General features: G+C 43.2%; 3 protein-coding genes across 4 annotated transcripts; 2 read left to right on the top strand and 1 right to left on the bottom strand.

The window, feature by feature from the left end:
• Positions 1–371: 371 nt before the first annotated feature.
• Positions 372–6,259, top strand: LOC135245028 (C-type lectin domain family 4 member G-like). Of its 2 annotated transcripts, none has more exons than XM_064317785.1 (6): positions 372–678; positions 1,144–1,245; positions 2,598–2,975; positions 3,510–3,661; positions 4,226–4,353; positions 4,902–6,259. In XM_064317785.1, exons 1-6 carry the CDS (start codon positions 558–560, stop codon positions 5,038–5,040), a joined length of 1,020 nt encoding a protein of 339 aa, XP_064173855.1. In that variant the 5' UTR covers positions 372–557; the 3' UTR covers positions 5,041–6,259. The 2 variants fall into 2 exon arrangements, with proteins under 2 accessions (XP_064173855.1, XP_064173856.1); XM_064317786.1 differs by having other exon boundaries at positions 377–678; positions 4,250–4,353; positions 4,902–6,256.
• A 2,281-nt stretch (positions 6,260–8,540) lies between these two features.
• LOC135245218 (low affinity immunoglobulin epsilon Fc receptor-like) lies at positions 8,541–13,235 on the top strand. Its single transcript, XM_064318136.1, has 6 exons — positions 8,541–8,730; positions 9,122–9,223; positions 10,179–10,921; positions 11,066–11,242; positions 11,844–11,947; positions 12,466–13,235. The coding sequence occupies exons 1-6, from the start codon at positions 8,610–8,612 to the stop codon at positions 12,602–12,604; spliced, it is 1,386 nt and encodes a 461-aa protein (XP_064174206.1). The 5' UTR covers positions 8,541–8,609; the 3' UTR covers positions 12,605–13,235.
• A 1,411-nt stretch (positions 13,236–14,646) lies between these two features.
• LOC135244650 (phosphatidylinositide phosphatase SAC2-like) lies at positions 14,647–23,345 on the bottom strand. Its single transcript, XM_064317114.1, has 9 exons — positions 23,160–23,345; positions 22,686–22,814; positions 21,211–21,328; positions 20,704–20,923; positions 20,241–20,312; positions 19,866–19,939; positions 19,645–19,773; positions 19,177–19,264; positions 14,647–19,062 (listed from the first exon to the last, which is right to left on the bottom strand). The coding sequence occupies exons 1-9, from the start codon at positions 23,223–23,225 to the stop codon at positions 17,691–17,693; spliced, it is 2,268 nt and encodes a 755-aa protein (XP_064173184.1). The 5' UTR covers positions 23,226–23,345; the 3' UTR covers positions 14,647–17,690.
• Positions 23,346–24,116: the final 771 nt, after the last annotated feature.

Here is a 24,116-nt window from a genome sequence, read left to right as displayed (position 1 = left end):
AGCAGTTGTTGATCACTTGCGGCCCCTAGCGGCCGGTTAGAAGTTAGCACACAATCTATTTCAATGGACAACAATGATGGAAATTAATTGTCGTTGAGCGATTTGCAAAATATTCGAGAATTCAGGTCTCCGCTCTGCCTGGCGGAGATAATAATAATAATAATAACAATAACCAGGCTCCTCCTGGCAGAAATAAAAAACTTCTTCTTCAAAGGGTTAAACTGCATTACAGGCATTTAGCAGAAGCTCTGACCCAGAGTGACTTTGACAACTACTTCAAGTGTACAGCAGTGTCCTGCCTGCCAATTGAACCTGAAACCTTTAGGTCACAAGCTCACTTCCCAAAACCTTACACCACACTGCTGCCCGAACACTATTGATACATTTCTCGGTGTGTGTGAATTTCACGCAGAAACAGATGGATAAACGGAAGCCTGATTTGTCAATGCCAGTTCCTCTTCAGCTAAAATACGGCAAATCACATTGACACGACGCAATAGACGTTTAAAAAGATCCAGGCGGACCGTTAGTAGCGCACTCTTCATAACGGTACAGAAATGGCTGCGTCTACAACGTCCATTTCCGAGGGCACATACGCAAGTCTGAACTCCCCAGACCTTAACGTGTACAGCACAGTGGGGGCGACCTCACACAGCAGCTCAGGAGCAAAGAGCACAGGTAGGCTAAGATGATACACCTATGCAGCTGCTGATGATGTCTATGCGTGGAAAAATTTACCTAATAATTTGAGCCAAAGAATGAAAGCATTTTGGTTTTCAGTGGTTGGATATGTTGAATCAGCGAGAGGTGTATCTGTGGTGCATATTGAGAGTAATGTTGACATGACCTTCATTTCTGGGTACCAGGTGTGAGGGATTACATTCCTCTAGGGTCAGTGTGCATACAGGTTTTTTCTTTTTTTTGAATGTTTGGTGCTAAAACAATTATTGTAAGCTGCCAGGCAGAAGCTTACCAGTAAGTGTAGCTTAAACTTCAGATCAAACATATGATTTGGTGAAATAATTATGAGCTGAAATTAGTGTGAAATACAGAAAGAGATACCACCCTCTTTGCCCAGTTCTGCTCTCAGCTGTAGTGATGGTGGTTTCGTTGTTTCACCCCGAGTGATGCTTGTGATTGCAGTGAAAAGCGGGAAAAGCTCACATCTCCTCAGACTGGCTGCAGTGGGTCTGGGGCTGCTATGTGCCATCTTACTGACGGCCACCATAGCCCTGTGTGTCCTCTGTGAGTATGATAAAGTGTGTCTGTGTGTGTGTGTGTGTGTGTGTCCTTTGTGAGTGTGGTACAGTGTGTGTGTGTGTGTGTCCTCTGTGAGTATGATAAAGTGTGTCTGTGTGTGTGTGTGTGTGTGTCCTCTGTGAGTGTGGTACAGTGTGTGTGTCCTCTGTGAGCATGATACAGTGTGTGCGTGTCTTCTGTGAGTATAATACAGTGTGTGTCCTCTGTATGATACAGAGTGTGTGTATGTGTCCTCTGTAAGTGTGATACAGTGTGTGTCCTCTGTATGATACAGTGTGTGTGTGTCCTCTGTGAGTGTGATACAGTGTGTACGTGTCCTCTGTGAGTATGATACAGTATGTGTGCGTGTCTTCTGTGAGTGTGATACAGTGTGTATGTGTCCTCTGTATGATACAGTGTGTGTGTGTGTGTCCTCTGTGAGTGTGATACAGTGTGTGTGTGTGTCCTCTGTGAGTATGATAAAGTGTGTTTGTCCTTTGTGAGTGTGATACAGTGTGTGCATTATAAATATGTAATTCATGACTCTGTGACTGAAATATGCTCGTGTTTTTAACCTCTGCTGTGCTTTTTAATTACTGGTACACTACCGTCTCTTTCTCCATTTGATGTCTGTAACTTGTTTGTCTGCTGTCTTGTGTAACTTTGTTATTTTGTGTGTGATGTCAGGTCCCCATTGTGTAAGAGATTTCAATCTCAATGGGGTTTTTCCAGGTTAAATAAAAGTTAAAACATTTTTTTTAATGATACAGTGGGTGAGTGTATCCTCTGTGAGTATGATCGACATTATGCTGCATGCGTTGCTACTGTGTGATAAGGCCAGTCATGACATATAGATAGCTTTTGTGTCGTGGAGCTGAAACTCCACCTCCAAATGGCAGCAGTGGCTCTATGTTGTAGTTGTCTTTGGCTATGTTGAGCGGTCATTATTACATCTATTATCTGGATGGTTTTGTGTTCTGATGTTTCTTCACAGAAATAATAAAACCTTCCAAAGACAATGGAAAACAGAGAAGCCTTCATTCAATTGTATAAAATGGCCACCCTAGTATGTCTTTAAAAAAAAAAAACATTCCTTCCTCCCTAATGGCCAAATATGATTACACTCCAGGTCTCATCAGGCTCATCAGAACTTCTAGGCACACGATTGACCAGCAGGGGTCGCTGGTACGCAATGAGACATCCCAATCCCCGGAAACCCTCATCCCTCCCATTTAAACATGCGTGCTGAGTCTGTGGCCTTTGTAGTTATTTCTGTGTGAAACCCTGAGACATGCCAAACTCTCAGTGCCGTATAGATGCAGGGCATGATGTAACTTCCCCTCCTGTCTTTGTCTTAGATGCGAGAGGCCTGGAGAGGCTCAACGCCCGGAAATGCACTTGGATGGATTACAAAGAGCAATTACAGAGAGACTACAACAGCCTATCTAATGAGAAGGACCGGCTACAGGAAGACTGCACCAGGCTATCTAATGAGAAATACGAGCTACAGGAAGACTGCACCAGGCTATCTAATGAGAAATACGAACTACAGGAAGACTGCACCAGGCTATCTGATAAGGAATACCAGCTACGGAGAGACTACTACAGCCTATATAGAAGGAAAAATCAGCTGCAGACAGACTACAACAGCCTATCTAATAAGAAAGACCAGCTACAGAGAGACTATGACAGACTATCGAGACTATACCAGCTACAGAAAGACTGCACCAGCCTGAGTAAGAACCAGCACCAACCACACAGAAACTACACTGCAGAGCTAGAAAACCCCCCCCCCCCCCTTATTTTTTATCCCCCTAGTTCACAGAGTGAGTGGTGGCACCTGGTCTACATCACATCAGCACCCCCCCCCCCCACTGGTCAACCAGGGGTTTGCAGTTTGCCTGTTGAGCTGCAGGTGACATGCCTTCCTCCAGCTCGCGTCTGTGCGAGCCCTACCTGTTGACCGCAGTGTGAAACGAAGTGACGGAAACCTCCGGTGTTTCGCGGGAGAGCGCGCATGCATGCTTGTCTGTGCCCACCTGTGTCTACAATGATGAGTGTTTGATGAGTGTTGCAGAGCAAGCATCAGTGGGCATTTCAAATTGCAGAAAGCAGGGGGGGGTAGCATTAAAATTAAACAAGGCAGATATGAATTGCCTTTTTAACATCAGCATGATCTCTTTATTTTCCTAAATGTAGTATTTGTAGTTTTATTAGCAGTCCTGCATCTGCATTAGACAAAAATTGTTTTTTTGTATCTTTCTTTAAAGAGGGACAATGCATCACCTGTCCAGGGGACTGGAAGCAGTTTTCCTCCAAGTGTTACTTCTTCTCTACACTCAGGAAGAGCTGGGAGGACAGTCTCCAAGACTGCAAACTTCAGGGAGCTGACCTGGTGATTATAAAGAGTCAAGAAGAACAGGTGAGTTACTGTGAATGAATGAACGAATGAATGAATTAATGACTGAATGAATGAATGAATGAATGAATGAATAAGATAGCAAGTGGATGGGAGGATTATTATTATTATTAACAATAAAGTACACACAAAATAACTGAAATAGGATAAAGCCATTAAAAACTTAACTTTGAACAATTATGTAGATAAAACAGTTAAGGTTGAAAGGAATTTAAATAATAAATGCGTTCAAACAAGATTTGAAATAAATAGAAAGGAAAAAGATCTAAATTTGCAGGTATAGATTGGTGAGTAGCTGCTGTAAAGTTGTTTCTCATATCTTGTTGGGTCTTATTTTGATATGTGTGTTTGATCTCTCATTTAAGAGTGTGGTGTGGTGTGCTTCATGTTGCTGTTCAGGATCTGACAGACCCAGAATGCATCAGTGTGGTCTGTGTCTCTCAGTGTCTCTGATTTCCCCAAAGGGACTTTGTTTTGCACAAAAAACTGAGCTTAAACATAAAAAGTAAGACATGAAAACACAGAACAAGTCTGACGATTCAACATTCAGCCTCACGTATAAAATAGATAACATTCTGTGTCTGTGTTCAGGAGTTTATCAACCAACATGCAAAAGGAGGCCATCACTGGATTGGTCTAAAAGACTCTAAAGACAGAACCTTTGAATGGGTGGACGGAACCTTGCTGCAGCAAGCGTGAGACACACGCACACACGCGCACACACACACACACACACACACACAAACAGTACAGGGGATGCACTTACAGAGAGCAGAAACTTCCTCAATGAAACATTCATTTCCAACCCACGTACACATGATCTACATTTCAAGTCAAAAAAGCATACATTTAAATATCCTTCTATAGCTGTATCGTCATATCTTAATGTTACTGTCAAGCTCAAGTTCTTATGAACATATATTAAAACTCTATTTAGTATATTATAACCCTATATTAAAAGCACATACATTGTAATAATTTTGCATTTATTACATTCAATATATGTCTTTTTACACATTCTGCCACATAGCAGTATGTCTGATGGGACCCTGAATTATGCATTGGATAGTGTAATGTAATCTCTCATAGAGAGGGGTCTTCCACTGAATGCTTATTTACAGCCTGGAGTGTCCTACACTGCAGTAACAGAGACGGCTATGGACAGAATGAAATGAAGCAGTCCCTCTGTTCCTGTAGACAGCCATTGAAGCGCTGAGCTTCTGTCCCTCTGCTTCTTCACCAGATTCTGGAAGGCTGGATCTCCAGATGAGAACAGGAGAGCGCGCTGTGTGCTCACCGGCCCTGGCGAGGAGTTATGGGCCGACGCGCCGTGCGATTTCACCTGGATGTGGATCTGCGAGGCCGACGCCTCCTGCGTCTGAAACGAGAAACCGTGTCAAAATGATTTTGAACAGAGAATCAACTGCTATCACGATGCTGTCACTGCTATTGCCGTTACAATCTCTATATATTTTACCGAGCTGATTGTCTGAGCTAAAATGACAAATAGTGAATACAGTGGAAGGATAATGAATCTACCCATTGCTCAGTTTTTTAAAATTATTTATAAAAGCGGTTAGTCTTGTTTAAATTCCATCATTGAAAGTGTGTGCTACTGGTCCGTCTCACAGTCATTAAAAAGGAGTCTCTTTTTCCAGTGGGCATTCAAGCTCTCTGATCACCGTGGTAATGACAGAATGCCAGATGACTTTTCAGGAAGTGGAAGAGGGAAGGGAAACAGGAAGTACTGGGTCACTCCCACAGCACAGTCTTATACGCTGGCATCTAATCTAATTGTGCCTGTATTTATACTTTCCAATTGTCTATTTCTTGCATCAACAGTGAATCACAACTTCCACTGAAGCTTACACAGAGCCTTTATTTAACATCTCTTTTACATAAAAAAACAAACTCTTTATTTGACATACATGTTTCTACAACCTACATGAAGGTATTTTGAAGGTCTTGTGTGAGGTGCTATTTAAGGTATTAGAACTGACACCAAATCTGCACCTTATATCAAAAGATTCATAAAATTTTGAATAAAAATTAAACCAAATAATAACAATTTTTCTCATTTCCACCCCACTCAAACTAAGGCCAGGCCCTTTGGTAGATTAATGATTCTCTTTACCAATGTCCAGAGATTATCTCAGGCATAATTTACGCTTTGAAAATACAAAAATTCCAAAACATAATGTATCCAATGTGTGCCTCACTGAGATGCTGTGTGGTGTCACAAATGAAAATCATTGTCCTCTTTTTTTCAAACCACAGTGATTTCTCTAACTATTTATCAAAAGGAATTGATAAATTTGAACAATGTTCAACAATAAATTGCTGTCAGTTTTATAATAATAATAATAATAATAATATACAATAAAACATAAAAAATGGTTATAAAACAATATATGATATAATATACTCACTACACATTTTATATATAGTAGCCTACCATGAATTTTATTTTTATCTTGTTTTGGAGATGCAAGAGAATAATGTCAGTAAACTCTGTAACTGAAAATAGAAATGCACAAGAACAGTTCTGATATAAAAAAAAAATGTAATTAATGAATTAATAATAAATAAAAAATATACACACAATGTCATACGCATACTGTACTGAATGAACCAACACACAATCTCATTAACATGTACAGTTCCCTCCAAAAGTGTGCCAACGGTAGGGTAAATTTTTTAAAACTTTTCCTATATACTTCTATATACTTAAGGCATTTGAGATCAAAAGGTAAATATGAAAAAAGTACAGACAGTAAGCTTTTATTGCATGGTAGTTACACACACACACACACACACACACACATATATATATATTTATTTATTTTTACCATTTTACAGTTGCAGCATATTTTCAGAAAATATTTTGCCATTTTTACCTAATAAGATATTCTGTTGGTTATATTCGGATATACCCCATTGAGAGTAAAGTAGCAATAATTGGTATATTCTCTTAATGACCAGCCATTCATTTTCTGTCCTCTGTAGGGGACATCAGCCCCTGGTCTTAATCTCAAGAATCATATACTGGTACTGTGCTATGTTGAAACCCACATTACAAGGGACTTTCAATGAAAATAAAATAATACTTTTGAAAATAATTTCACTGCAATGTGTTTTTGTCATCAAAACACTTGTATTACTTTTATTTTTTTACATTTAATTAGCCGACATAAACCTTTTTCTGCAAAGAAAAAGAGGAGAGGATCTTAGGGGATATTTTGCAATATTCCTAGAAATTAGTCAATACATTTCTCAACACACATGATGAAGCAATACACTTCAAGCTGGTGTTTCCCATTTCATAAATGAACCCAGTGTTGTTTTTTCCAGGAGTTTTTTGATGTAGTCATGGTTTTAATCTTTTTTTTTTTAAATGCATTTTAGTTTTAGTCATATTTTAACAATGCTTTCTTAATTAATTTTAGTCTAGACACAAATGACAAAAATCATATATATTTTAGTCAATGAAAAGAACACAGTATTTTAGTCACATTATAGTATAACTTAATTTTTGCTGCATTTAATGCCCCACCTACAGTAAATGCTGTGACTATAAAATACTTAGTAACTTACTCAGTGTTTGTGGGAACACATCAGTATTTCCACAACACAGTTTCACATGACTATACTTTGCTATAGTGTGCATACAGCAATGTGTGAACACATCTATTGTGAAGACTATAAAGACATTAAAGATTAATATTAAACATAAATTAGTTTTATTAAAAACCTCATAGCTGATTAATCATTGTTGATTAAACAAATATAGGTAATTGGACAATGTAACTGCAGGCATTTGTTTGGGCACACTACTGTATTGGCAAAGTGGCTTCAAACTCATCTACTCCCTTCCTTTCCTTCTCATACTTCCGGATTGGAGAGAAGTGGTAGAGGGGGAGTGGAGGAAAGGAGGTGAGGAGGGAAAATGGGATGCACCCCTGGAGACACATGACAATAGGAAGTGCACTACCTGGAGACACATGACAACAGGAAGTGCACTACCTGGAGACACATGACAACAGGAAGTGCATTACCTGGAGACACACGACAATAGGAAGTGCTCAACCTGGAGACACCGACAAGAAGAAATGCACTACCTGGAGTAATTCTCATCATTTTTCCTTTGTACCACGTCTCCCCTCTCTCAGGGCTGCCTCCTCTGTTCTCACGGTCATCAATGAGACCTTAAACATTTCAGTTAAAACATTAAGCTTTACCAAGGCCCTCCCTTGTGGACCACTGTATAGCATGCTGCCAAAAATTGTACTTCATTGTTTGTTTTAAAAGGTAGTGTAAAAGAGCCAATTGTATTCATTTCCCTGAGAATTGGGGCACACAACACAAAAACAGCTGTTTCTGTCAAATGGTGAAACGTATACATCATTGTAATGAGACATTAAAGATAGAAATAACAGACACAAACAGGTGGAAACATACATCGTTCATGAAACTCTTCGGGTTTGAATTCTTCCCCAGGTCAGTCATGCTGTTCTTGCCTCTGATCTCCCCCCACCCACACTCCCCCCCTCCTCCCCCCGGCCTGAAACCGTCCTTCCTCTCAGTGTCCACACTTTACATTAACCCTTTGAGATCACAAATATGTGATTAGAATGTTCTGAACCGAACATTCTAATGCTGAAAAGTGTTCTTGAATGCTGAATTTTGTGGAAAAAAACATTTAAAAAAACTTACACTTGAAAAGGGTTAAATTACATTTTAGGCTTTTAGCAGATGCTCTGACCCAGAGCAGCTTACAACATTACAGTAACACTGCCGCCCACACAAAATTTATTTAGAAAAACAGGGTAAACTGTGATTTGTTCCTCTTTCAGATAAAATACAGCAGATGACAGTGACATGACCCAAGCCCTATAAAAAGACCATGCAGACCATTCGTTGCGCACTCTTCATAACGACCAAGAAATAAGAAATGGCTGTATTCACAACGTGCATTTCCGAGGGCACTTACGCACGTCTGACCTCCCCAGACCGTAACCTGTACAGCACAGTGGGGGCGACCTCACACAGCAGCTCAGGAGCAAAGAGCGCAGGTAGGCTAAGGCGATACGCCTATATAGCGCATCGTGAAGCAGCCGCTGATGATGTTTATGAACGTGAAAATCAACCGCTTTTGGCGGTTGGACATATTGAATCAGTGAGGTGTACCTGTAATGCATATCGACATTCCTATAGGGTCAGTGTGCATGTAGGTTTTTGTTTCCACCGAGTGAAAGGATTAATACGTGAGATGCTAAAGGAATTATCAGTTGCCAGGCACAAGCTTACCAGTAAATGTAGCTTAAACGTGATTTGGTGAAATAATTATGAGCTGATGTTAGTGTGAAATACAGAAAGAGATACCACCCTCTTTGCCCAGTTCTGCTCTCAGCTGTAGTGATGGCGGTTTCGTTGTTTCACCCCGAGTGATGTTTGTGATTGCAGTGAAAAGCGGGAAAAGCTCACATCTCCTCAGACTGGCTGCAGTGGGTCTGGGGCTGCTATGTGCCATCTTACTGATGGCCACCATAGCCCTGTGTGTCCTCTGTGAGTATGATAAAGTGTGTGTGTGTGTGTGTGTGTGTGTGTCCTCTGTGAGTGTGGTACAGTGTGTGTGTGTCCTCTGTGAGTGTGATACAGTGTGTGTGTGTGTGTGTGTCCTCTATGAGTGTGATACAGGGTGTGTGTGTGGGTGTGTGTGTGTTCGCCCTCTGTGAGTGTGATACAATGTGTGTGTATCCTCTGTGAGTATGATACAGTGTGATATTAGCCAATACATTAAATTGAATACAGTAGAGGATAGACTGAAGATAGTAAGCCAACTTCCAGTTTCAGTGGAAAAGGAACAAAAGGTGGTGAGAAGGAACTAAGGATCTAAGAAGGAACAAACAAAATAAAAAACCACCACAAAACAATGAAGAAAACTCATCTTTTTTCCAAAACATTACTCAGCCTGAAACTCACACCTTCTGCTTTGTAGTCATGAACATACTGGCATTTAGCAGACGCTCTTATCCAGAGTGACTTAAACAACATTTTACATAGCATCATCCATTTATACAGCTGGATATACACTGAAGCAATGCAGGTTAAGTATCATACTCAAGGGTACAATGGCAGTGTCCAACCTGGGAATCGAATCTGTGACTTTAAACGGAATCCCATTATACTACACTGCCGCTCAATCAGAATTAATAGAATAGGAACCTATAAGGATGACTCTGTTTGGGCGGGGTGCAGTGGGTAGCACTGTCATCTCAGAGCAAGACGGTTTGAATCCAGACTGGACCTTTCTGTGTGCAGTTTGCATGGACCAAGCTGTGTGTTGCTTATGTGAGGTCAGAGAGCACTATGAAGATGTGTGCTGAGTCTGTGGCCTTTGTAGTTATTTCTGTGTGAAACCCTGAGACACGCTGAACTCTCAGTGCTGTATAGATACGGGGCATTATGTAACTTAGCAGGTGCCACCCCAATTTATTTTTCCCTCATGTCTTTGTCTTAGATACGAGAGAGAGAGGCCTGGAGGTGCTCAACGACCAGAACTGCACTTGGAGGGATTACAAAGAACACCTACAGAGAGACTACAACAGCCTATCTAATGAGAAAGACCAGCTACAGAGAGACTACAACAGCCTATCTAATGAGAAAGACCAGCTACAGAGAGACTACAACAGCCTATCTAATGAGAAAGACCAGCTACAGAGAGACTACAACAGCCTATCTAATGAGAAAGACCAGCTACAGAGAGACTACAACAGCCTATCTAATGAGAAAGACCAGCTACAGAGAGACTACAACAGCCTATCTAATGAGAAAGACCAGCTACAGAGAGACTACAACAGCCTATCTAATGAGAAAGACCAGCTACAGAGAGACTACAACAGCCTATCTAATGAGAAAGACCAGCTACAGAGAGACTACATTAGCCTATCTAATGCGAAAGACCAGCTACAGAGAAACTACATTAGCCTATCTAATGCGAAAAACCAGCTACAGATAGACTACAACAGAGTATATAATCAGCGAGACCAGAAACAGAGAGACCTCAACATCCTACGTAATGAGAAAGCAAAGCTACAGGGAGACTACAACAGACTATCCAATGAGAGAAACCAGCTACAGAGAGACTACAACAGACTATCTCGACGATGCCAGCTACGGAGAGACCTCAACAGCCGGAGTAAGAGCAAACACTTACCTGTGCCCACCTGTGTCTACAACGATGCCTTTGATGAGTGTTACAGAGTGAGAATCATTGGGTATTTCAAATTGCAGAAAGAAGGGGGGGGGGGGGGGGGGCAGCAAAAAATGAGATACATCAGTTTTTAATGGCCTTTTTTTTTTTTTTACATCTGTGCTATCTCTTTTAAAAGGTTGTTGTTTTATTAGCTGTTTTCTCTTTCTTTCTGTACAGAGGGACAGTGCATCACCTGTCCAGAGGGCTGGAAGCAGTTGTCCTCCAAGTGTTACTTCTTCTCTACAGTGAGGAAGAGCTGGGAGGACAGTCTCCAAGACTGCAAACTTCAGGGAGCTGACCTGGTGATTATAAGGAGTCAAGAAGAGCAGGTGAGTTACTGTGAATGTATGAATGAATAAGATAGCAAGTGGATGGAGGATAATAATAATAATAATAATCGTGAGCAGTAATTAACGGGGTCCAAACAGAATGCAGTAATTATGAATGAGCTGTAAGGACCCATACTGGATGAATGTTTGTCCCAAAATTGGTTGTGTCTAGCTTTTGTTAACAAACGTACAAGTTTCATGAGGATCAGCCACTGATAAGCATTTCACATGCCCACTGAAATCTGATTGGCTGATGGCCGCCATATATGACTTTTATGATTGTACATCCAATGGGAGACTGACACAAAGACATAGCCTGCAAAGTTTCAACTTGAGTGGTCAAGCAATTTAGGAGGATCAGGATCTGAAAGACCCAGAATGCATCAGTGTGAGCTACGTGTCTTTCAGTGTCTCTGGCAGAGTGAGCAGGGAAACTCTGAATGAAACCCTTACTGTCCCCAGAAAACTGAGCTTAAACCATCGACCGTATAAAAATAGGCTTAAACATAAAAAAAATAAGACATGAAAACATGGAACAAGTCTGACGATTCAACATTCAGCCTCACGTATAAAATAGATAACATTCTGTGTCTGTGTTCAGGAGTTTATCAACCAACATGCAAAAGGAGGCCATCACTGGATTGGTCTAAAAGACTCTGCAAACAGAACCTTTGAATGGGTGGATGGAACCTTGCTGCAGCAAGCGTGAGACATCTTACGCGCAAACACACACACACACACACACACACACATACTACAGGGGATGCACTTACAAAGAGAGGAGAAACTTTCTATCTGAAACCACATTAATTTTCAACTCACACACACCTGATATACATTTCAAGTAAAAAAAACTTCACGTTTTATTTTACACATGCCAATTTTATACAATAACACCAAAATTCATGAGCATTTACTGTACCTATGAATACGCTTCTGAACATACATTACTTCTTAAGTAGCCAATAAAACTGTATTAAAAGCACATACATTGTTATGTTTTTGCATAGCAGTATGTCTGATGGGACCCTGAATTATGCATTGGATAGTGCAATATAATCTCCCATAGAGAGGGGTCTTCCACTGAATGCTTATTTACAGCCTGGAGTGTCCTACACTGCAGTAACAGAGACGGCTATGGACAGAATAAAATGGAGCAGTCCCTTTGTTCCTGTAGACAGCCATTGAAGCGCTGAGCTTCTGTCCCTCTGCTTCTTCACCAGATTCTGGAAGGCTGGATCTCCAGATGAGAACAGGAGAGCGCGCTGTGTGCTCACCGGCCCTGGCGAGGAGCGATGGGCTGACGCGCCGTGCGATTTCACCTGGATGTGGATCTGCGAGACCGACGCCTCCTGCGTCTGAAACAAGAAACCGCGTCAGAATGACGACTCAGGAGAGGCAGAGTGCTGCCGAAAACGTTTTTTTTTCCGGTGGACCCCAGGCGACGCGAACCGAGGTGCTCTTGAAGGCAGGGTGCCAAAACAAGATACAAAAAAATCTGATGTACTTGTAAACACACTGCACATAATAAATGTCGAGTAAAAGTAAGATCTAAAAAATGCTCCATGTAACAAAATGAGCGAAATGAAAAATAGCATCATTTTTGTATATTCTTTACTTAACATGTATTACTTACACATTTCTTACATTTAGTAGTCACGCATTATCCATGTTGCACTTCATTTTCTTACTTTTTTTTTGTTTGTTTCATTGCATACCATTATGTTGTCACATTGATAGCCCATGCCTACCTGTCTCATGTGATCGATTGAGAGCCCATGCCTACCTGTCTCATGTGATCAATCGAGAGGCCATGCCTACCTGTCTCATGTGATCAATCGAGAGGCCATGCCTACCTGTCTCGTGATCGATTGAGAGCCCATGCCTACCTGTCTCGTGATCGATTGAGAGCCCATGCCTACCTGTCTCGTGATCGATTGAGAGCCCATGCCTACCTGTCTCGTGATCGATTGAGAGCCCATGCCTACCTGTCTCATGTGATCGATTGAGAGCCCATGCCTACCTGTCTCGTGATCATGAGAGCATCTACGTCTGTGATCGATTGAGAGCCCATGCCTACCTGTCTCTGTGATCGATTGAGAGCCCATGCCTACCTGTCTCATGTGATCGATTGAGAGCCCATGCCTACCTGTCTCGTGATCGATTGAGAGCCCATGCCTACCTGTCTCATGTGATCAATCGAGAGGCCATGCCTACCTGTCTCGTGATCGATTGAGAGCCCATGCCTACCTGTCTCGTGATCGATTGAGAGCCCATGCCTACCTGTCTCGTGATCGATTGAGAGCCCATGCCTACCTGTCTCGTGATCGATTGAGAGCCCATGCCTACCTGTCTCATGTGATTGATGGAATCTACAAATCCTTCCCCTCATGTCATTCTTTGTGTAAAATTATTTTGAGCCGAGAATCAACTTCTCTTAAAATGCTGTTACTGCTGTTGCCGTTACAATCTTTATATGTTAATGAACTGATTGTCTTGAGCCAAAATGACATATGGCCAATGCGGTGGCTTATTTTTTATTTTTCTTAAATCACTGTAGATTGTAATATGCACACAAAGTGCTCATTTCACAAACTGATGCATTCAGCATCTACTCTTACCCAGAAAAGCACAGCTTAGATTCTCCACACACAATCAGTGAATAGTGCTGGATGCATACTGAACAACTGAGGTCAAATTATCATGCACAAGAGTAGAAAGGGCAGTGCCCCACCAGAAATCAGACCAATAACCTGCGAGGTCCACGCTCACGACTCACAGAGTGACCAAATAGCTCACCCCCCAAAATCAGTACAAGGGCAAAAACATCCAAGTTGTAAATGTAGGGCTCCAAGTAATTCTAAACTAACTATTGCACTATTGTATTTTTATATGTCTACATAATCTGATATGTTACCTGTTCTGTAAGCTAGTAAACTGTACATTTAAATATAACAATTTGCTGAATAAAGTTCTTTGATCCCACATGATTTCCTTTGTTCTGAAATGCTGGTAAAGATTTGACTGAATGATCATGTTCGTGAGATCAGATGCATTATGATAAACCAACGGCCGGCTATATAGCAGAAGTCTATAAATGTTTCCTGGCTTACCGAGAACCTATCCTAACATAACCTCACCAGTCAATGTGAAGTGAGGTAATTTCAGGCCATTTAAAAGTATTTTTCCCCCCAAACAAAACATAGTGGAATTTTAGAATTTTCAATTGTTTGTGGCTTCCAAGATTATGTGGGACCATGTTCGAACCCAGAACAAAGCCCTAGCCTGTCCCTGTAACTGTGATGCAGTACCTTCAGTTTTCTGGTTATGTCCCAATCCTTAAAAGAAAAACACTTAATTCAGGCAAAGGTAAGCTCAGTAAAATAAATATCCCACACACACCCTTCCAAGAGCAGTACTTGACTGTTATCATCAGTATATGTTTATTGCCACAATGATAGGACAATCCAACAGAATGCAATACAGCGATGAGAATAAATATTTTAATATGCAACAGTTTAGAATACAAGGGGCAAAAATATTTTTCAAGTTTTGCCATGAAAGTAATGACCAACAACCACACAAATATGACCGACAGAAGAATATGCTCATGACCTCTGACAACAATGGTGATAATACGACTGTCACTCTCTAACATAATTGATCTTAATTCAGAGCACTTTATCAAAGGGGGGAAAGGCAAACATGATCATAACAGCTGTTCTTCGGTGGAAACGCCTGCTCAAAGTTCTTCTAATAGTTGTATCTTAACACTCAACTCCATCCGCCAGCCAGGAAATAGTTTCACAGCAAAAAAAAAGAAAACAAAAATGCAAAAACCAAACATTTCAAAAACCAAAAAATTCCACATTTGTTTGTTTTTTTGTTGTTGTAAATAATCCACCATTATTATGTACCCTTTGTTTTTACTGAGAATGGCTGAGAACTCTTTGTTTTGGAACAGATAACAGTAGCAGACAGATACAGTGCAGAATCCCACAGCTAAAACACTTCCTATTGCAAGCCTGACCTCAACAGCGGTAGCATCTGATATTATTAGCCTGCTACAACCGTGTCCTACCAGCTACTGGCAGTTAGCGCCTCAATTTGAGTGCGAAAAATAGCTACAGGGCTGCTAAAACAGTAACACCTCTTTGCAAGTTTGTGCAAGACGACTACATCCATACCTCGCCTGTAATAGCTCTGTAAACTCTGTGAAGCTTATAAAAGAATGTCAGTTGATATGGTACCAGTACACAAAAAAGGAGTATTTTCCCATCAAATGGATGACATACGTAATGAATCACACGTTAAGAATTGAATATATTCGGTATCATAAAATAATAATCTAATGAGGCTTACAGTTGCATTTCAGAGTACGATTACAGTATAATACAAGTTCTCTAGTTCTCTAAGCCAGTTCTGTTACCCATGGCCTATTTCCTACTGTTAATCAAACGTACGATACACGTAACATTAAGATCCAGTTAAAATTTCAGCTAAACAGACCTAAAACATTCTTCAGAATTCAATCTAAAGCTCAACTTGTTTCAATGACAGGAAAATGAGCTTGAAAGCCATCTTCTAATTGCACGGAAATGCATTCATATAGTGCCACGTCAGTTTGGTCGTTCCGAAATAAATTAGTCCCTTTGGACTCATGTGACCCTTTCAGGAGACAGAGTTCTCGGAGGTGCACAGTTACAGGAGCTGATCTACCAGTACCTCACGAGAAAGAAAAAAAAAAAAAAAAAAACTTGCAAGGATTATTAATCATTGCAAAAGTCCAACACGCTATCTTTATAGAACAATGAAATGTAGAACAATTCCAACTTTATACATATTTTACATATAATTTACAACACGGTCATTAGTTCAGTTTCCGTTGCGCTGCTTGTGTAAACTTACCTTGGAGTGCTGAAACAATCACTTCTGTTCGCGCATTAAACAGCGACCAAGACTGGAAGCCTGAGAGACTGGAGAGGAGAGCCTGGGGCTGAGTTCAGTAACTGAAATTAAATTCAATTCATAAATTGAGAAATGGCCACGATGTCCTGTGATGATTCCGGGTTCGATTAAATTCCGAAATTAATTACCCAACTTAAATGAAATTCTTCTCCAACCCTGTTGGAGACTCACCAATTCGGAACTCACTTTGGACATTTTTATGGTGTCTTGTTACTCAGCTTATGCTTATGAAGTAAATAAAGAACAGTCCTGGATATCCCACCGAGGCAATCCTGTGTTTACAGAGGTTCAGTAACCAAAACACATGCTTCCACACCCAAGAGGAAACACACTATACTCTACAGGAAACTCACTATACCCTACAGGAAACACAATATACCCTACAGGAAATGCACTATACCCTACAGGAAACACAATATACCCTACAGGAAACACACTATAGCCTACAGGAAACACGCGTCAATTCTACTCAGCAGGAAACACACTTCCATACAGGAAACATTCCACACCGCAGGAAACACACTCTTCCCCAGAAGAAATGCACTGTACACAGCAGGAAACGCACACTCCGATTCCCTACAGGAAACACTTTTGCCCCCACAGGAAGCGCACAATTTCCCCTACGGGAAACACACTCTTCCGTACAGGGAACGCTCAACTCCGCAGGAAACACACTCTAACCGAGATCACACATGATTTCCCTTGCAGTGCACAATCATGCTTATGACGGGAAAATAAACTTTTCATTTCACCAGACTAGATGATTTTGGCACTGGAGTTATAGCCTACACATCCGCTCCGATCCCCGTCCACATCTCCAAACTCCAGATTGCATTACATTCTGTTATGTTTTACGTTTGGTGCAAAGTCACACTAGCTATGGCAGCCTTGTGACTAAAATATATATATATATATATACATACATTAGCACTCCAACTAACAATTGTTCCAAGGGGAAATATTTCCATTAATTTAATTTAAAATTAAAAGCTACATTTGATTTCACTTGGAGATACCCGTTCATGACAGTTTTAGTGTTTAATTTACACCGTTTTGTTAAATTACACAGATGGACATATAAAATTATTTAAAATTTATTTTCAGTAAGGAAATTGAACCAGTCAACTGGATCTGCCATCTCGGCCATTTTGAAACGGTTTAGATTCAGACAGTGCCACTATCACAGGCTAATTTTAAGTCGTCTTTCTGACATTCTGTAAAACTCGGCCTGCTTTCGTCTACCTTACTCTAACAAGAGCTGGACATGCAACATGGATGAAATATTTCTGTGAAAAGACCATCGGGACACTGAATACAGCCACTTCTAACTGGGTCGACTGGAGAAAACGCCGCCCCAAAAAAACATGGGTCAGCACAGAACTTTCCAGGTTTACTTGGATCGGCAACGACGGGTCGTGTGTGCAAGCTCATTTTCTTCAGGTGCAGTACGCCAACGACAGCGAGGCGCCTGAGGAGGGCGCTATATCTGAATGATCCTGGTCTGGCACTGGGTGAACATGGCTTTCAGCTGGTTCTGCTGGGTCTCGTTGACAGCCTCCGGCTCTGGGCTCTTCTGGACCTTGGCCACGGCGAAGCTGATGCCCTGGCTGAGCCCGGCCTGCGTCAGGCTGGCCACCTGCACCATGGAGCTCCGGATCTTGGCGAACGGCGAGACGGTGCGGCTGCCGTCGGCCGGGGAGGGCTCGGCGCTGCCCTCCGGGGGGGCGCCCAGGCTCCTCTGCGAGGAGGCGGAGGCGGCGGAGCCCGGCGGCTGGACGCTCAGCAGGTCCGCGCTCACGTCCAGCTGGGCGGGCCTCGGGAGCTGCTGCTCCCCCGGTGGCGGCGGTGGCGGCTGGCTTTCCGCGCTGGCGGGCGCCACCGCGCTGCCCGGCGCGCGAGCGTCCTGCTGAGGGGGGGCGGCGGGGGCCGGGGCCTCCGGGGCCCCCGCGCACTTGCTCTTTGCGTCCTGGGCGAACTGGAGGCAGTAGGCGTCGATGGGGGTCCCGAAGCTCAGCTTCGCATCCTCCTCCATCGCGGCTTCAGCGGCCTGCCCCTTTGACCCTTTGTCCCGCCCCTCTGGTGCTTCACCCTGCCCCTTTGGTCCTTTGTTCCGCCCCTCTGGTGCTTCACCCCGCCCCTCTGGTGATTTGCCCCGCCTATCTGGTGATTTGCCCCGCCCATCTGGTGATTTGCCCCGCCCCTCTGGTGCTTTGCTCTGCCCCTTCGGCACTTCACCCTGCCCCTTTGATGCGTCACCATGCCCCTTTGGACCTCTGTTCCGCCCCTCCTCCTCCTCCTCCTCCGCCTCATCCCGCCCCTCCGTCTTGCCCTCGCAGTTGGTGATGCGGATGATGGAGGGCACGACGATCTCCACGCCGCCGATGGACTGGGAGCGGGCGCCCAGGCGCGGGGCCGACGCCACGATGCCGCAGCTGGGCAGCACGTAGTCCACGTTCTCCAGGGACGCGGAGTGGGGCCGGTCGTCGGAGTGGCAGGAGTCGGAGTCGGAGGAGATCTCCAGGTCCGACGCGTCCGAGTGGCCCTTGTGCGCCCCGCCGCCGGGGTTGTTCTCCAGCGTCTCCAGGCTGCTGTCGGACTTCCACAGGGCCACCTTCATGTTCGGCTTGAGGAAGTTGGCCGTCACGTCCGTCTTGGAGATGTTCCCCAGCTTCCCCAGGGGTTTGAAGTTGCCGATGTTGACGTTCGATTTGGTCTGCTTCACCTTCTGGTTCAGGGACGAAAACTTGTTCATCAGGAAGTTTTTGCCTTGAGCCAGGCCGGTGCTGCCAAGGACCTGGTCCTGGTTTTTTTCTCGTATGCCCATGATGTCGTCGTGAGGCCTACTGTGTTTCCTGAAAGAAGGAATGTCAGGATAAACACATCTGTCAGGCACCGCCATTCACACAAAATGTGAAAATACACCTGCAAATGTACACGAGATGAAGGAAATTTAGCGACAGACTGACCTCTCTAGTTTCTTCTCTGTCACCACTAGCTCGAGGCCCAAGGCTTGCTTAGAAATCCGAAGAATCTCAGCAATACACTGCAAAGTATCTGAAAGAAAGATGCGATCATAAAGGCATGTAAATCCAGTAATAACTGAAAAACATTAACTGCAAGACTTCTTCAGTCACAATATATCCCGTACTTTAATTTCTACTCCGAAATAAACTGCAATATTTATAATAGCTCAATAAACATGACAACAGCAATTACACTGCAGCATTGGAACCACTTTATGGCAAAAATAAATGCAATGAAAACTAAAAAATCAGTGCATACATCATTTTAAATCTCCACCAAATTAAACAGAAGCTTGTTATCAATTTTATTCTAATCTCCTGAAGTGGACTCTCTCGTAATAAAATGTTAGCAGGCCAAAAAAGAAAAACGTTTCCTCTAAGCTCCTACAAAAAGGAACGCTGATGCGGTACCTTTCCCATCATCCTCTGGGTGCCGCGTGACTGCCCTCAGGGTGTGGAAATACCCGCTCATCTCCTCCTTCTTGTGGTGCACACGCATGCAGCAGAATTTGGGCTTCCCAAACAGGGTGGGTTCGGGTCCTGCCAATGACAAACCACCACTCCATATACACGGCCTGCCATTACGAACGTCACGCTCGCCACATTTGATGTTTAGCGGGAGAGCTCCTCACCTATTTCAATCTTTTCCAAGTCCTCGAGTCCAATCCGCTGATACTGGCTGACCTTATCGGCTTCGTCATCGTAGCTGAGAGAAGGAACAGAGAATCATTTGGTCCAGTCATCGCAAAAAAAAAAAACAGAACATTCCAGACTTCAAACATGTAAAAATACATTTAACCCACTAATATGATTACTATCTTTTAACTTTTTTCCCCCAAGGGATCCTAGTCATTTGATGACGCAATAATAATAATAATAATAATAATAATAATAATAATAATTCCAATGATGAAATGTGGAACCTGATGGTGTGTGGATGTAGCTACTGAGGGGCTTCATCAGTACGCACTGGCGATATTAAAAACAAGCCCAATGGAGACACTTACTAGGCCACGTAGTACGCACTGTTAGACAGCAGGAGCAGCACGTCCACATCCTTGTGCGTAGCATCAATAAGGCTAACAAAACACAAAACAAAGACCGTTTTAAGACTCCAAAAACTGCAATGATTAATGTTTACATTTTAACTTGTGTACAATGACTATACTTGACAGGTGGGGTTATGCACAAGTATGTCATGTATAGGTGTGTTATGTACAGGTGCGATTATGTACAAGTGTGTTATTCTCAGGTGTGGATGTACAGGTGTGATTATGTGCAGGTGTGTTATGTACAGGTGAGGTTAGGTACAGTTGTGTTATGCTCATGTGTGGATGTACAGTGTGGTTATGCGCAGGTGTGTTATGTACAGGTGTGCAATGCACAGGTGTGGTTATATACAGGTGTGTTATGCTCTTGTGTGGATGTACAGGTGTATTGTGCTCAGGTGTGTCGTGCTCAGGGGCAGACCTGGGGTCGCAGTCGATAAGGGCCCATCCTCCGTGGAACTTCTCCTCCTCCGGGAGCAGCATCTGCATGTAGGTCTGCAGCAGGAGGCTGACCTGCTCCTGCTGAGCCCGCTGCCCAGCCTGCTCCTTCTCCTCCTGCTCTTTCTCCTTCTCCTCCTGCTCCTTCTCCTTGCTGAAGATGGAGTACAGGTCCTCCGTCACAGGGAGGCCCATCATTAGATCTGCTCCCGGGAAAAAAGCCAGTGAGTGCCGATATCCACACAGCACAGACATCACAGGCCTCCAGAGAGACACCAAAGAAGCCACCCGAACATGAGACTCATCAACGGAAATCAATTTACAGGCATGGATGAGAAGTAGAGCCTGTGTTATCATTTTAAGTTTTATGTCTGCTACATATTTACTCACCCACTGCGACAAGTGATGTTGAAAACAAATCAAACCACTGGCCTCAGAACAGAAGGTTTGAAAGAGGGCGTGGCTCAGGATGAGTGGCAGGCCTCCTTACCTATGACGGCTTGCCTGTACGCATCCCGGAAGCGGTTGAGATAGTAACGGTTGGCGGAGTTCACGCCATCCTTCATCACCCCAGCCAGTCTCCTCTCTCCTGTTCTGGTGAAGTCTCCCTTTAAAAAGATTACATCGAAAATGTAAACAGACTCGTACGACATGTCGTAACGCTATGTTCCCATAGTTTTGTACTAGGTAAGCATTATGTAAGTACATCTCGTCGCAGAGATTTACGGTTTAGAAACACTGAATGCTTCATATCTTTTATATGCACATTCGTACTCACATAACACTTACACAGTACTTACATCTGAATACTACTTATAAGCTAGCCAGCTATACTTATGTTTTAGCTAGCCACGAACTCACAGAAACTCACCAAATGCCCCTGGACTCAGTGCTGATCAGACCGGATCACTCAATGCACATTACTGCTGAAGCAAGGAGAGCCCAAGTTTTGTAACATCGCAGAAATCATGGAGTAGGACTGTTAGTCTACTATATTTCACGCAAATAGGGGAAACATGGGAAATTTAGTCTCGTTAACATAATGGTGCAAATGTTGTGTCTGTTGACTGGCTAGCATTTCAGTAAGGAAAATTTACCTTCACAAATTAGATAAAGTATGACCGGGCATGGAACAAGTTGTTTGCAACTCGGAACGCCATTAATAGGAAGGATTTGAAAGTGTTTTAAAAATATTTTAATAGGACCAAAGGAAATATTTTAAAGATACTTACAGTGAATCACCAAAATGAGGGAAAACTTTAAGTTCAAAATGTATCTATTGACATTACATTACATTTATCTGGCAGACGCTTTCATCCAAAAACAGATCCTACACAGAAAAACCCTGTGTAGCCCTGCTGCGTTTCAGATGCACTATGGTGTACAGGCAATTTTAAACGAATTTATGAAAATGTGGATTTTTAAACCGACTACCTCTAAAGTAGCATACTGTCTTTTATCGGCCTATCATCCTCCGTAGTTAGTTTGTGATTTAGAGCGATTCATTTTGGCGAGGTCGTGAAAATGAATGGAAGTGGATGGGAACTGGAAAACCAGGAGGAACGATGCTGCCGTTGACGGGAAACAGTCACATCTGATGTTGCCAGTATTTGCGCCGCGTAAATGCAATGGGACACGCTCCACAAAAGCACTTGGGTTATTCTAATAAAGTTTTATTATGAAATAACCAATTATCTCCTTATTTGGATCCGAGAAAAGATCCAAGCGGTTAGGGGTCAAGAGTTAAGGGATAAGAGGTTGAGGTTAAGGGTTAAGGATTAGGGGTTAAGGGTTAAGGGTTTAGGGGTTAGGGGATAAGCGTTAAGGTATAGGGTTAGGGGATCAAGGATAAAGGCTTAAGGGTTAGGGGTTAAGGCTTAAGGTTTAAGTGATAAAGATTAGGGTATAGGTGTTAGGGGTTAAGGGGTTAAGGGTTAGGGTTTAGGGGTGAGGCAGTGAGGTTACCTTCAGAGCAGCAGTGCCAGCGTACTGTCGGCTGATGGTGTCTCCGTTGTTGGCCCACATGACCTGATATATCCGGTAGCAGCGCAGGGGGAGGGGCTGTTCTGGCGGCATCACGCCCAACTTCTTCAGCTGAAACGAGAACAAGCAACAGAACCACAACGCTCAGACCACACCTGGACCACTCAGATGAGTGCGGAACCACAACTGGACCACTTGAGACTGACGCAGAACCCCAGAAAGAGCGAGGCTTTTTTCCGTGGCTTCTCTGTGGTTTATTGGTTGTGTGAGATCTCACCCACGACAGGCTCTTCAGTCACCGTTCCCAGGACCCTGACTGACAGGGGTCCTCAAAAAATAGTGCTGTAATTGTGTAGGTATGGGGTGGGCCTGGGGTGGTGGGGCCCAACATCAGATCTTTTCATGGGGCCCAAAATTCCCGCCTGCCCAGGCCTGCACACCTCCAGCAGTTCTTACCTGCTGCTCCATCACAGTCCGGGCGATGGCCGCCTGGACCACGTTGGTCCTGTCCAGGCAGTCCATGCAGTTCACCCGGAAAATGCCTTCCTGCCTGCAGATAACTCCTGCCTGGTCTACCCTGCAGGGCCAAACACACAGTCACATACACACTAGGGGCGGCGCCATCTACTGGAGTAAACCAGTACTCGCTGGCACATTCTTAAACACTAAAGAAAATTATGATTACTCATGTGATCAGGGTGGAGGTGTAGGAACCCTCTCATGTGATCAGGGTGGAGGTGTAGGAACCCTCTCATGTGATCAGGGTGGAGGTGTAGGAACCCTCCCATGTGATTCGGGTGGAGGTGTAGGAACCCTCTCATGTGATCAGGGTGGAGGTATAGAAACCCTCTCATGTGATCAGGGTGGAGGTGTAGGATTACTCATGTGATACGGGTGGAGGCGGTGTGAGCGGCCACCACCACACCATCGATGCTGGATGAGTGGATGGGTCGTCAGGTTTACATTCTCAAACTCATGCTCTTACTGGGGGAGAGACGAGAGAACGGCTTAGTGGCATGAAACGGTGATAATAACCAATGAGCTAAACTTGCTTTCAGGAGAGACCACGATTTTGCTTCAGCAATGACTCAGGTTTGATATTCTCATTAATCAGTAAAGAAGCTTTCAACAAATGTATAATTTATTAATAAAGGTACAGACAATAGAGTCCGCACATCATATTAGTGGCTCCCAAATAATCAATGGTTTATTTTAAAATACACTATAACATGATAAACTGTTTGACCTATGCAGAGTATTCGTCAGTGTAAATTTACTCCGAAGTGCACCCATATTCATAAACTCAGGTTAACTGGCATGATGACATCATACAGGTTGTGAAGCTATACTGACCTCCAGCGGTTATCAATTTTATATTTTGAAATTTTACCACAAAACTGGCAAGGCATTACA

The sequence above is a fragment of the Anguilla rostrata genome, chromosome 18, assembly GCF_018555375.3.
Source record: "Anguilla rostrata isolate EN2019 chromosome 18, ASM1855537v3, whole genome shotgun sequence".
In the NCBI taxonomy this organism is placed as follows: Eukaryota; Metazoa; Chordata; class Actinopteri; order Anguilliformes; family Anguillidae; genus Anguilla; species Anguilla rostrata.
This window is presented reverse-complemented; position numbering and strand designations above follow the sequence as displayed.

Coding starts and splice junctions, on each gene's coding strand:
- LOC135245028 (XM_064317785.1), top strand. CDS start 558: ATGGCTGCGTCTACAACGTCCATTTCCGAGGGCACATACGCAAGTCTG. Junction 1,246..2,597: donor CATAGCCCTGTGTGTCCTCT/GTGAGTATGATA, acceptor TCTTTGTCTTAG/ATGCGAGAGGCCTGGAGAGG. Junction 3,662..4,225: donor TAAAGAGTCAAGAAGAACAG/GTGAGTTACTGT, acceptor CGTATAAAATAG/ATAACATTCTGTGTCTGTGT.
- LOC135245218 (XM_064318136.1), top strand. CDS start 8,610: ATGGCTGTATTCACAACGTGCATTTCCGAGGGCACTTACGCACGTCTG. Junction 8,731..9,121: donor CTCAGGAGCAAAGAGCGCAG/GTAGGCTAAGGC, acceptor TTGTGATTGCAG/TGAAAAGCGGGAAAAGCTCA. Junction 10,922..11,065: donor CCTTTGATGAGTGTTACAGA/GTGAGAATCATT, acceptor TTGTTTTATTAG/CTGTTTTCTCTTTCTTTCTG.
- LOC135244650 (XM_064317114.1), bottom strand. CDS start 23,225: ATGGACTGCCTGGACAGGACCAACGTGGTCCAGGCGGCCATCGCCCGG. Junction 19,940..20,240: donor AGTGCGTACTACGTGGCCTA/GTAAGTGTCTCC, acceptor TCCTTCTCTCAG/CTACGATGACGAAGCCGATA. Junction 19,265..19,644: donor CCCAGAGGATGATGGGAAAG/GTACCGCATCAG, acceptor TCTTTCTTTCAG/ATACTTTGCAGTGTATTGCT.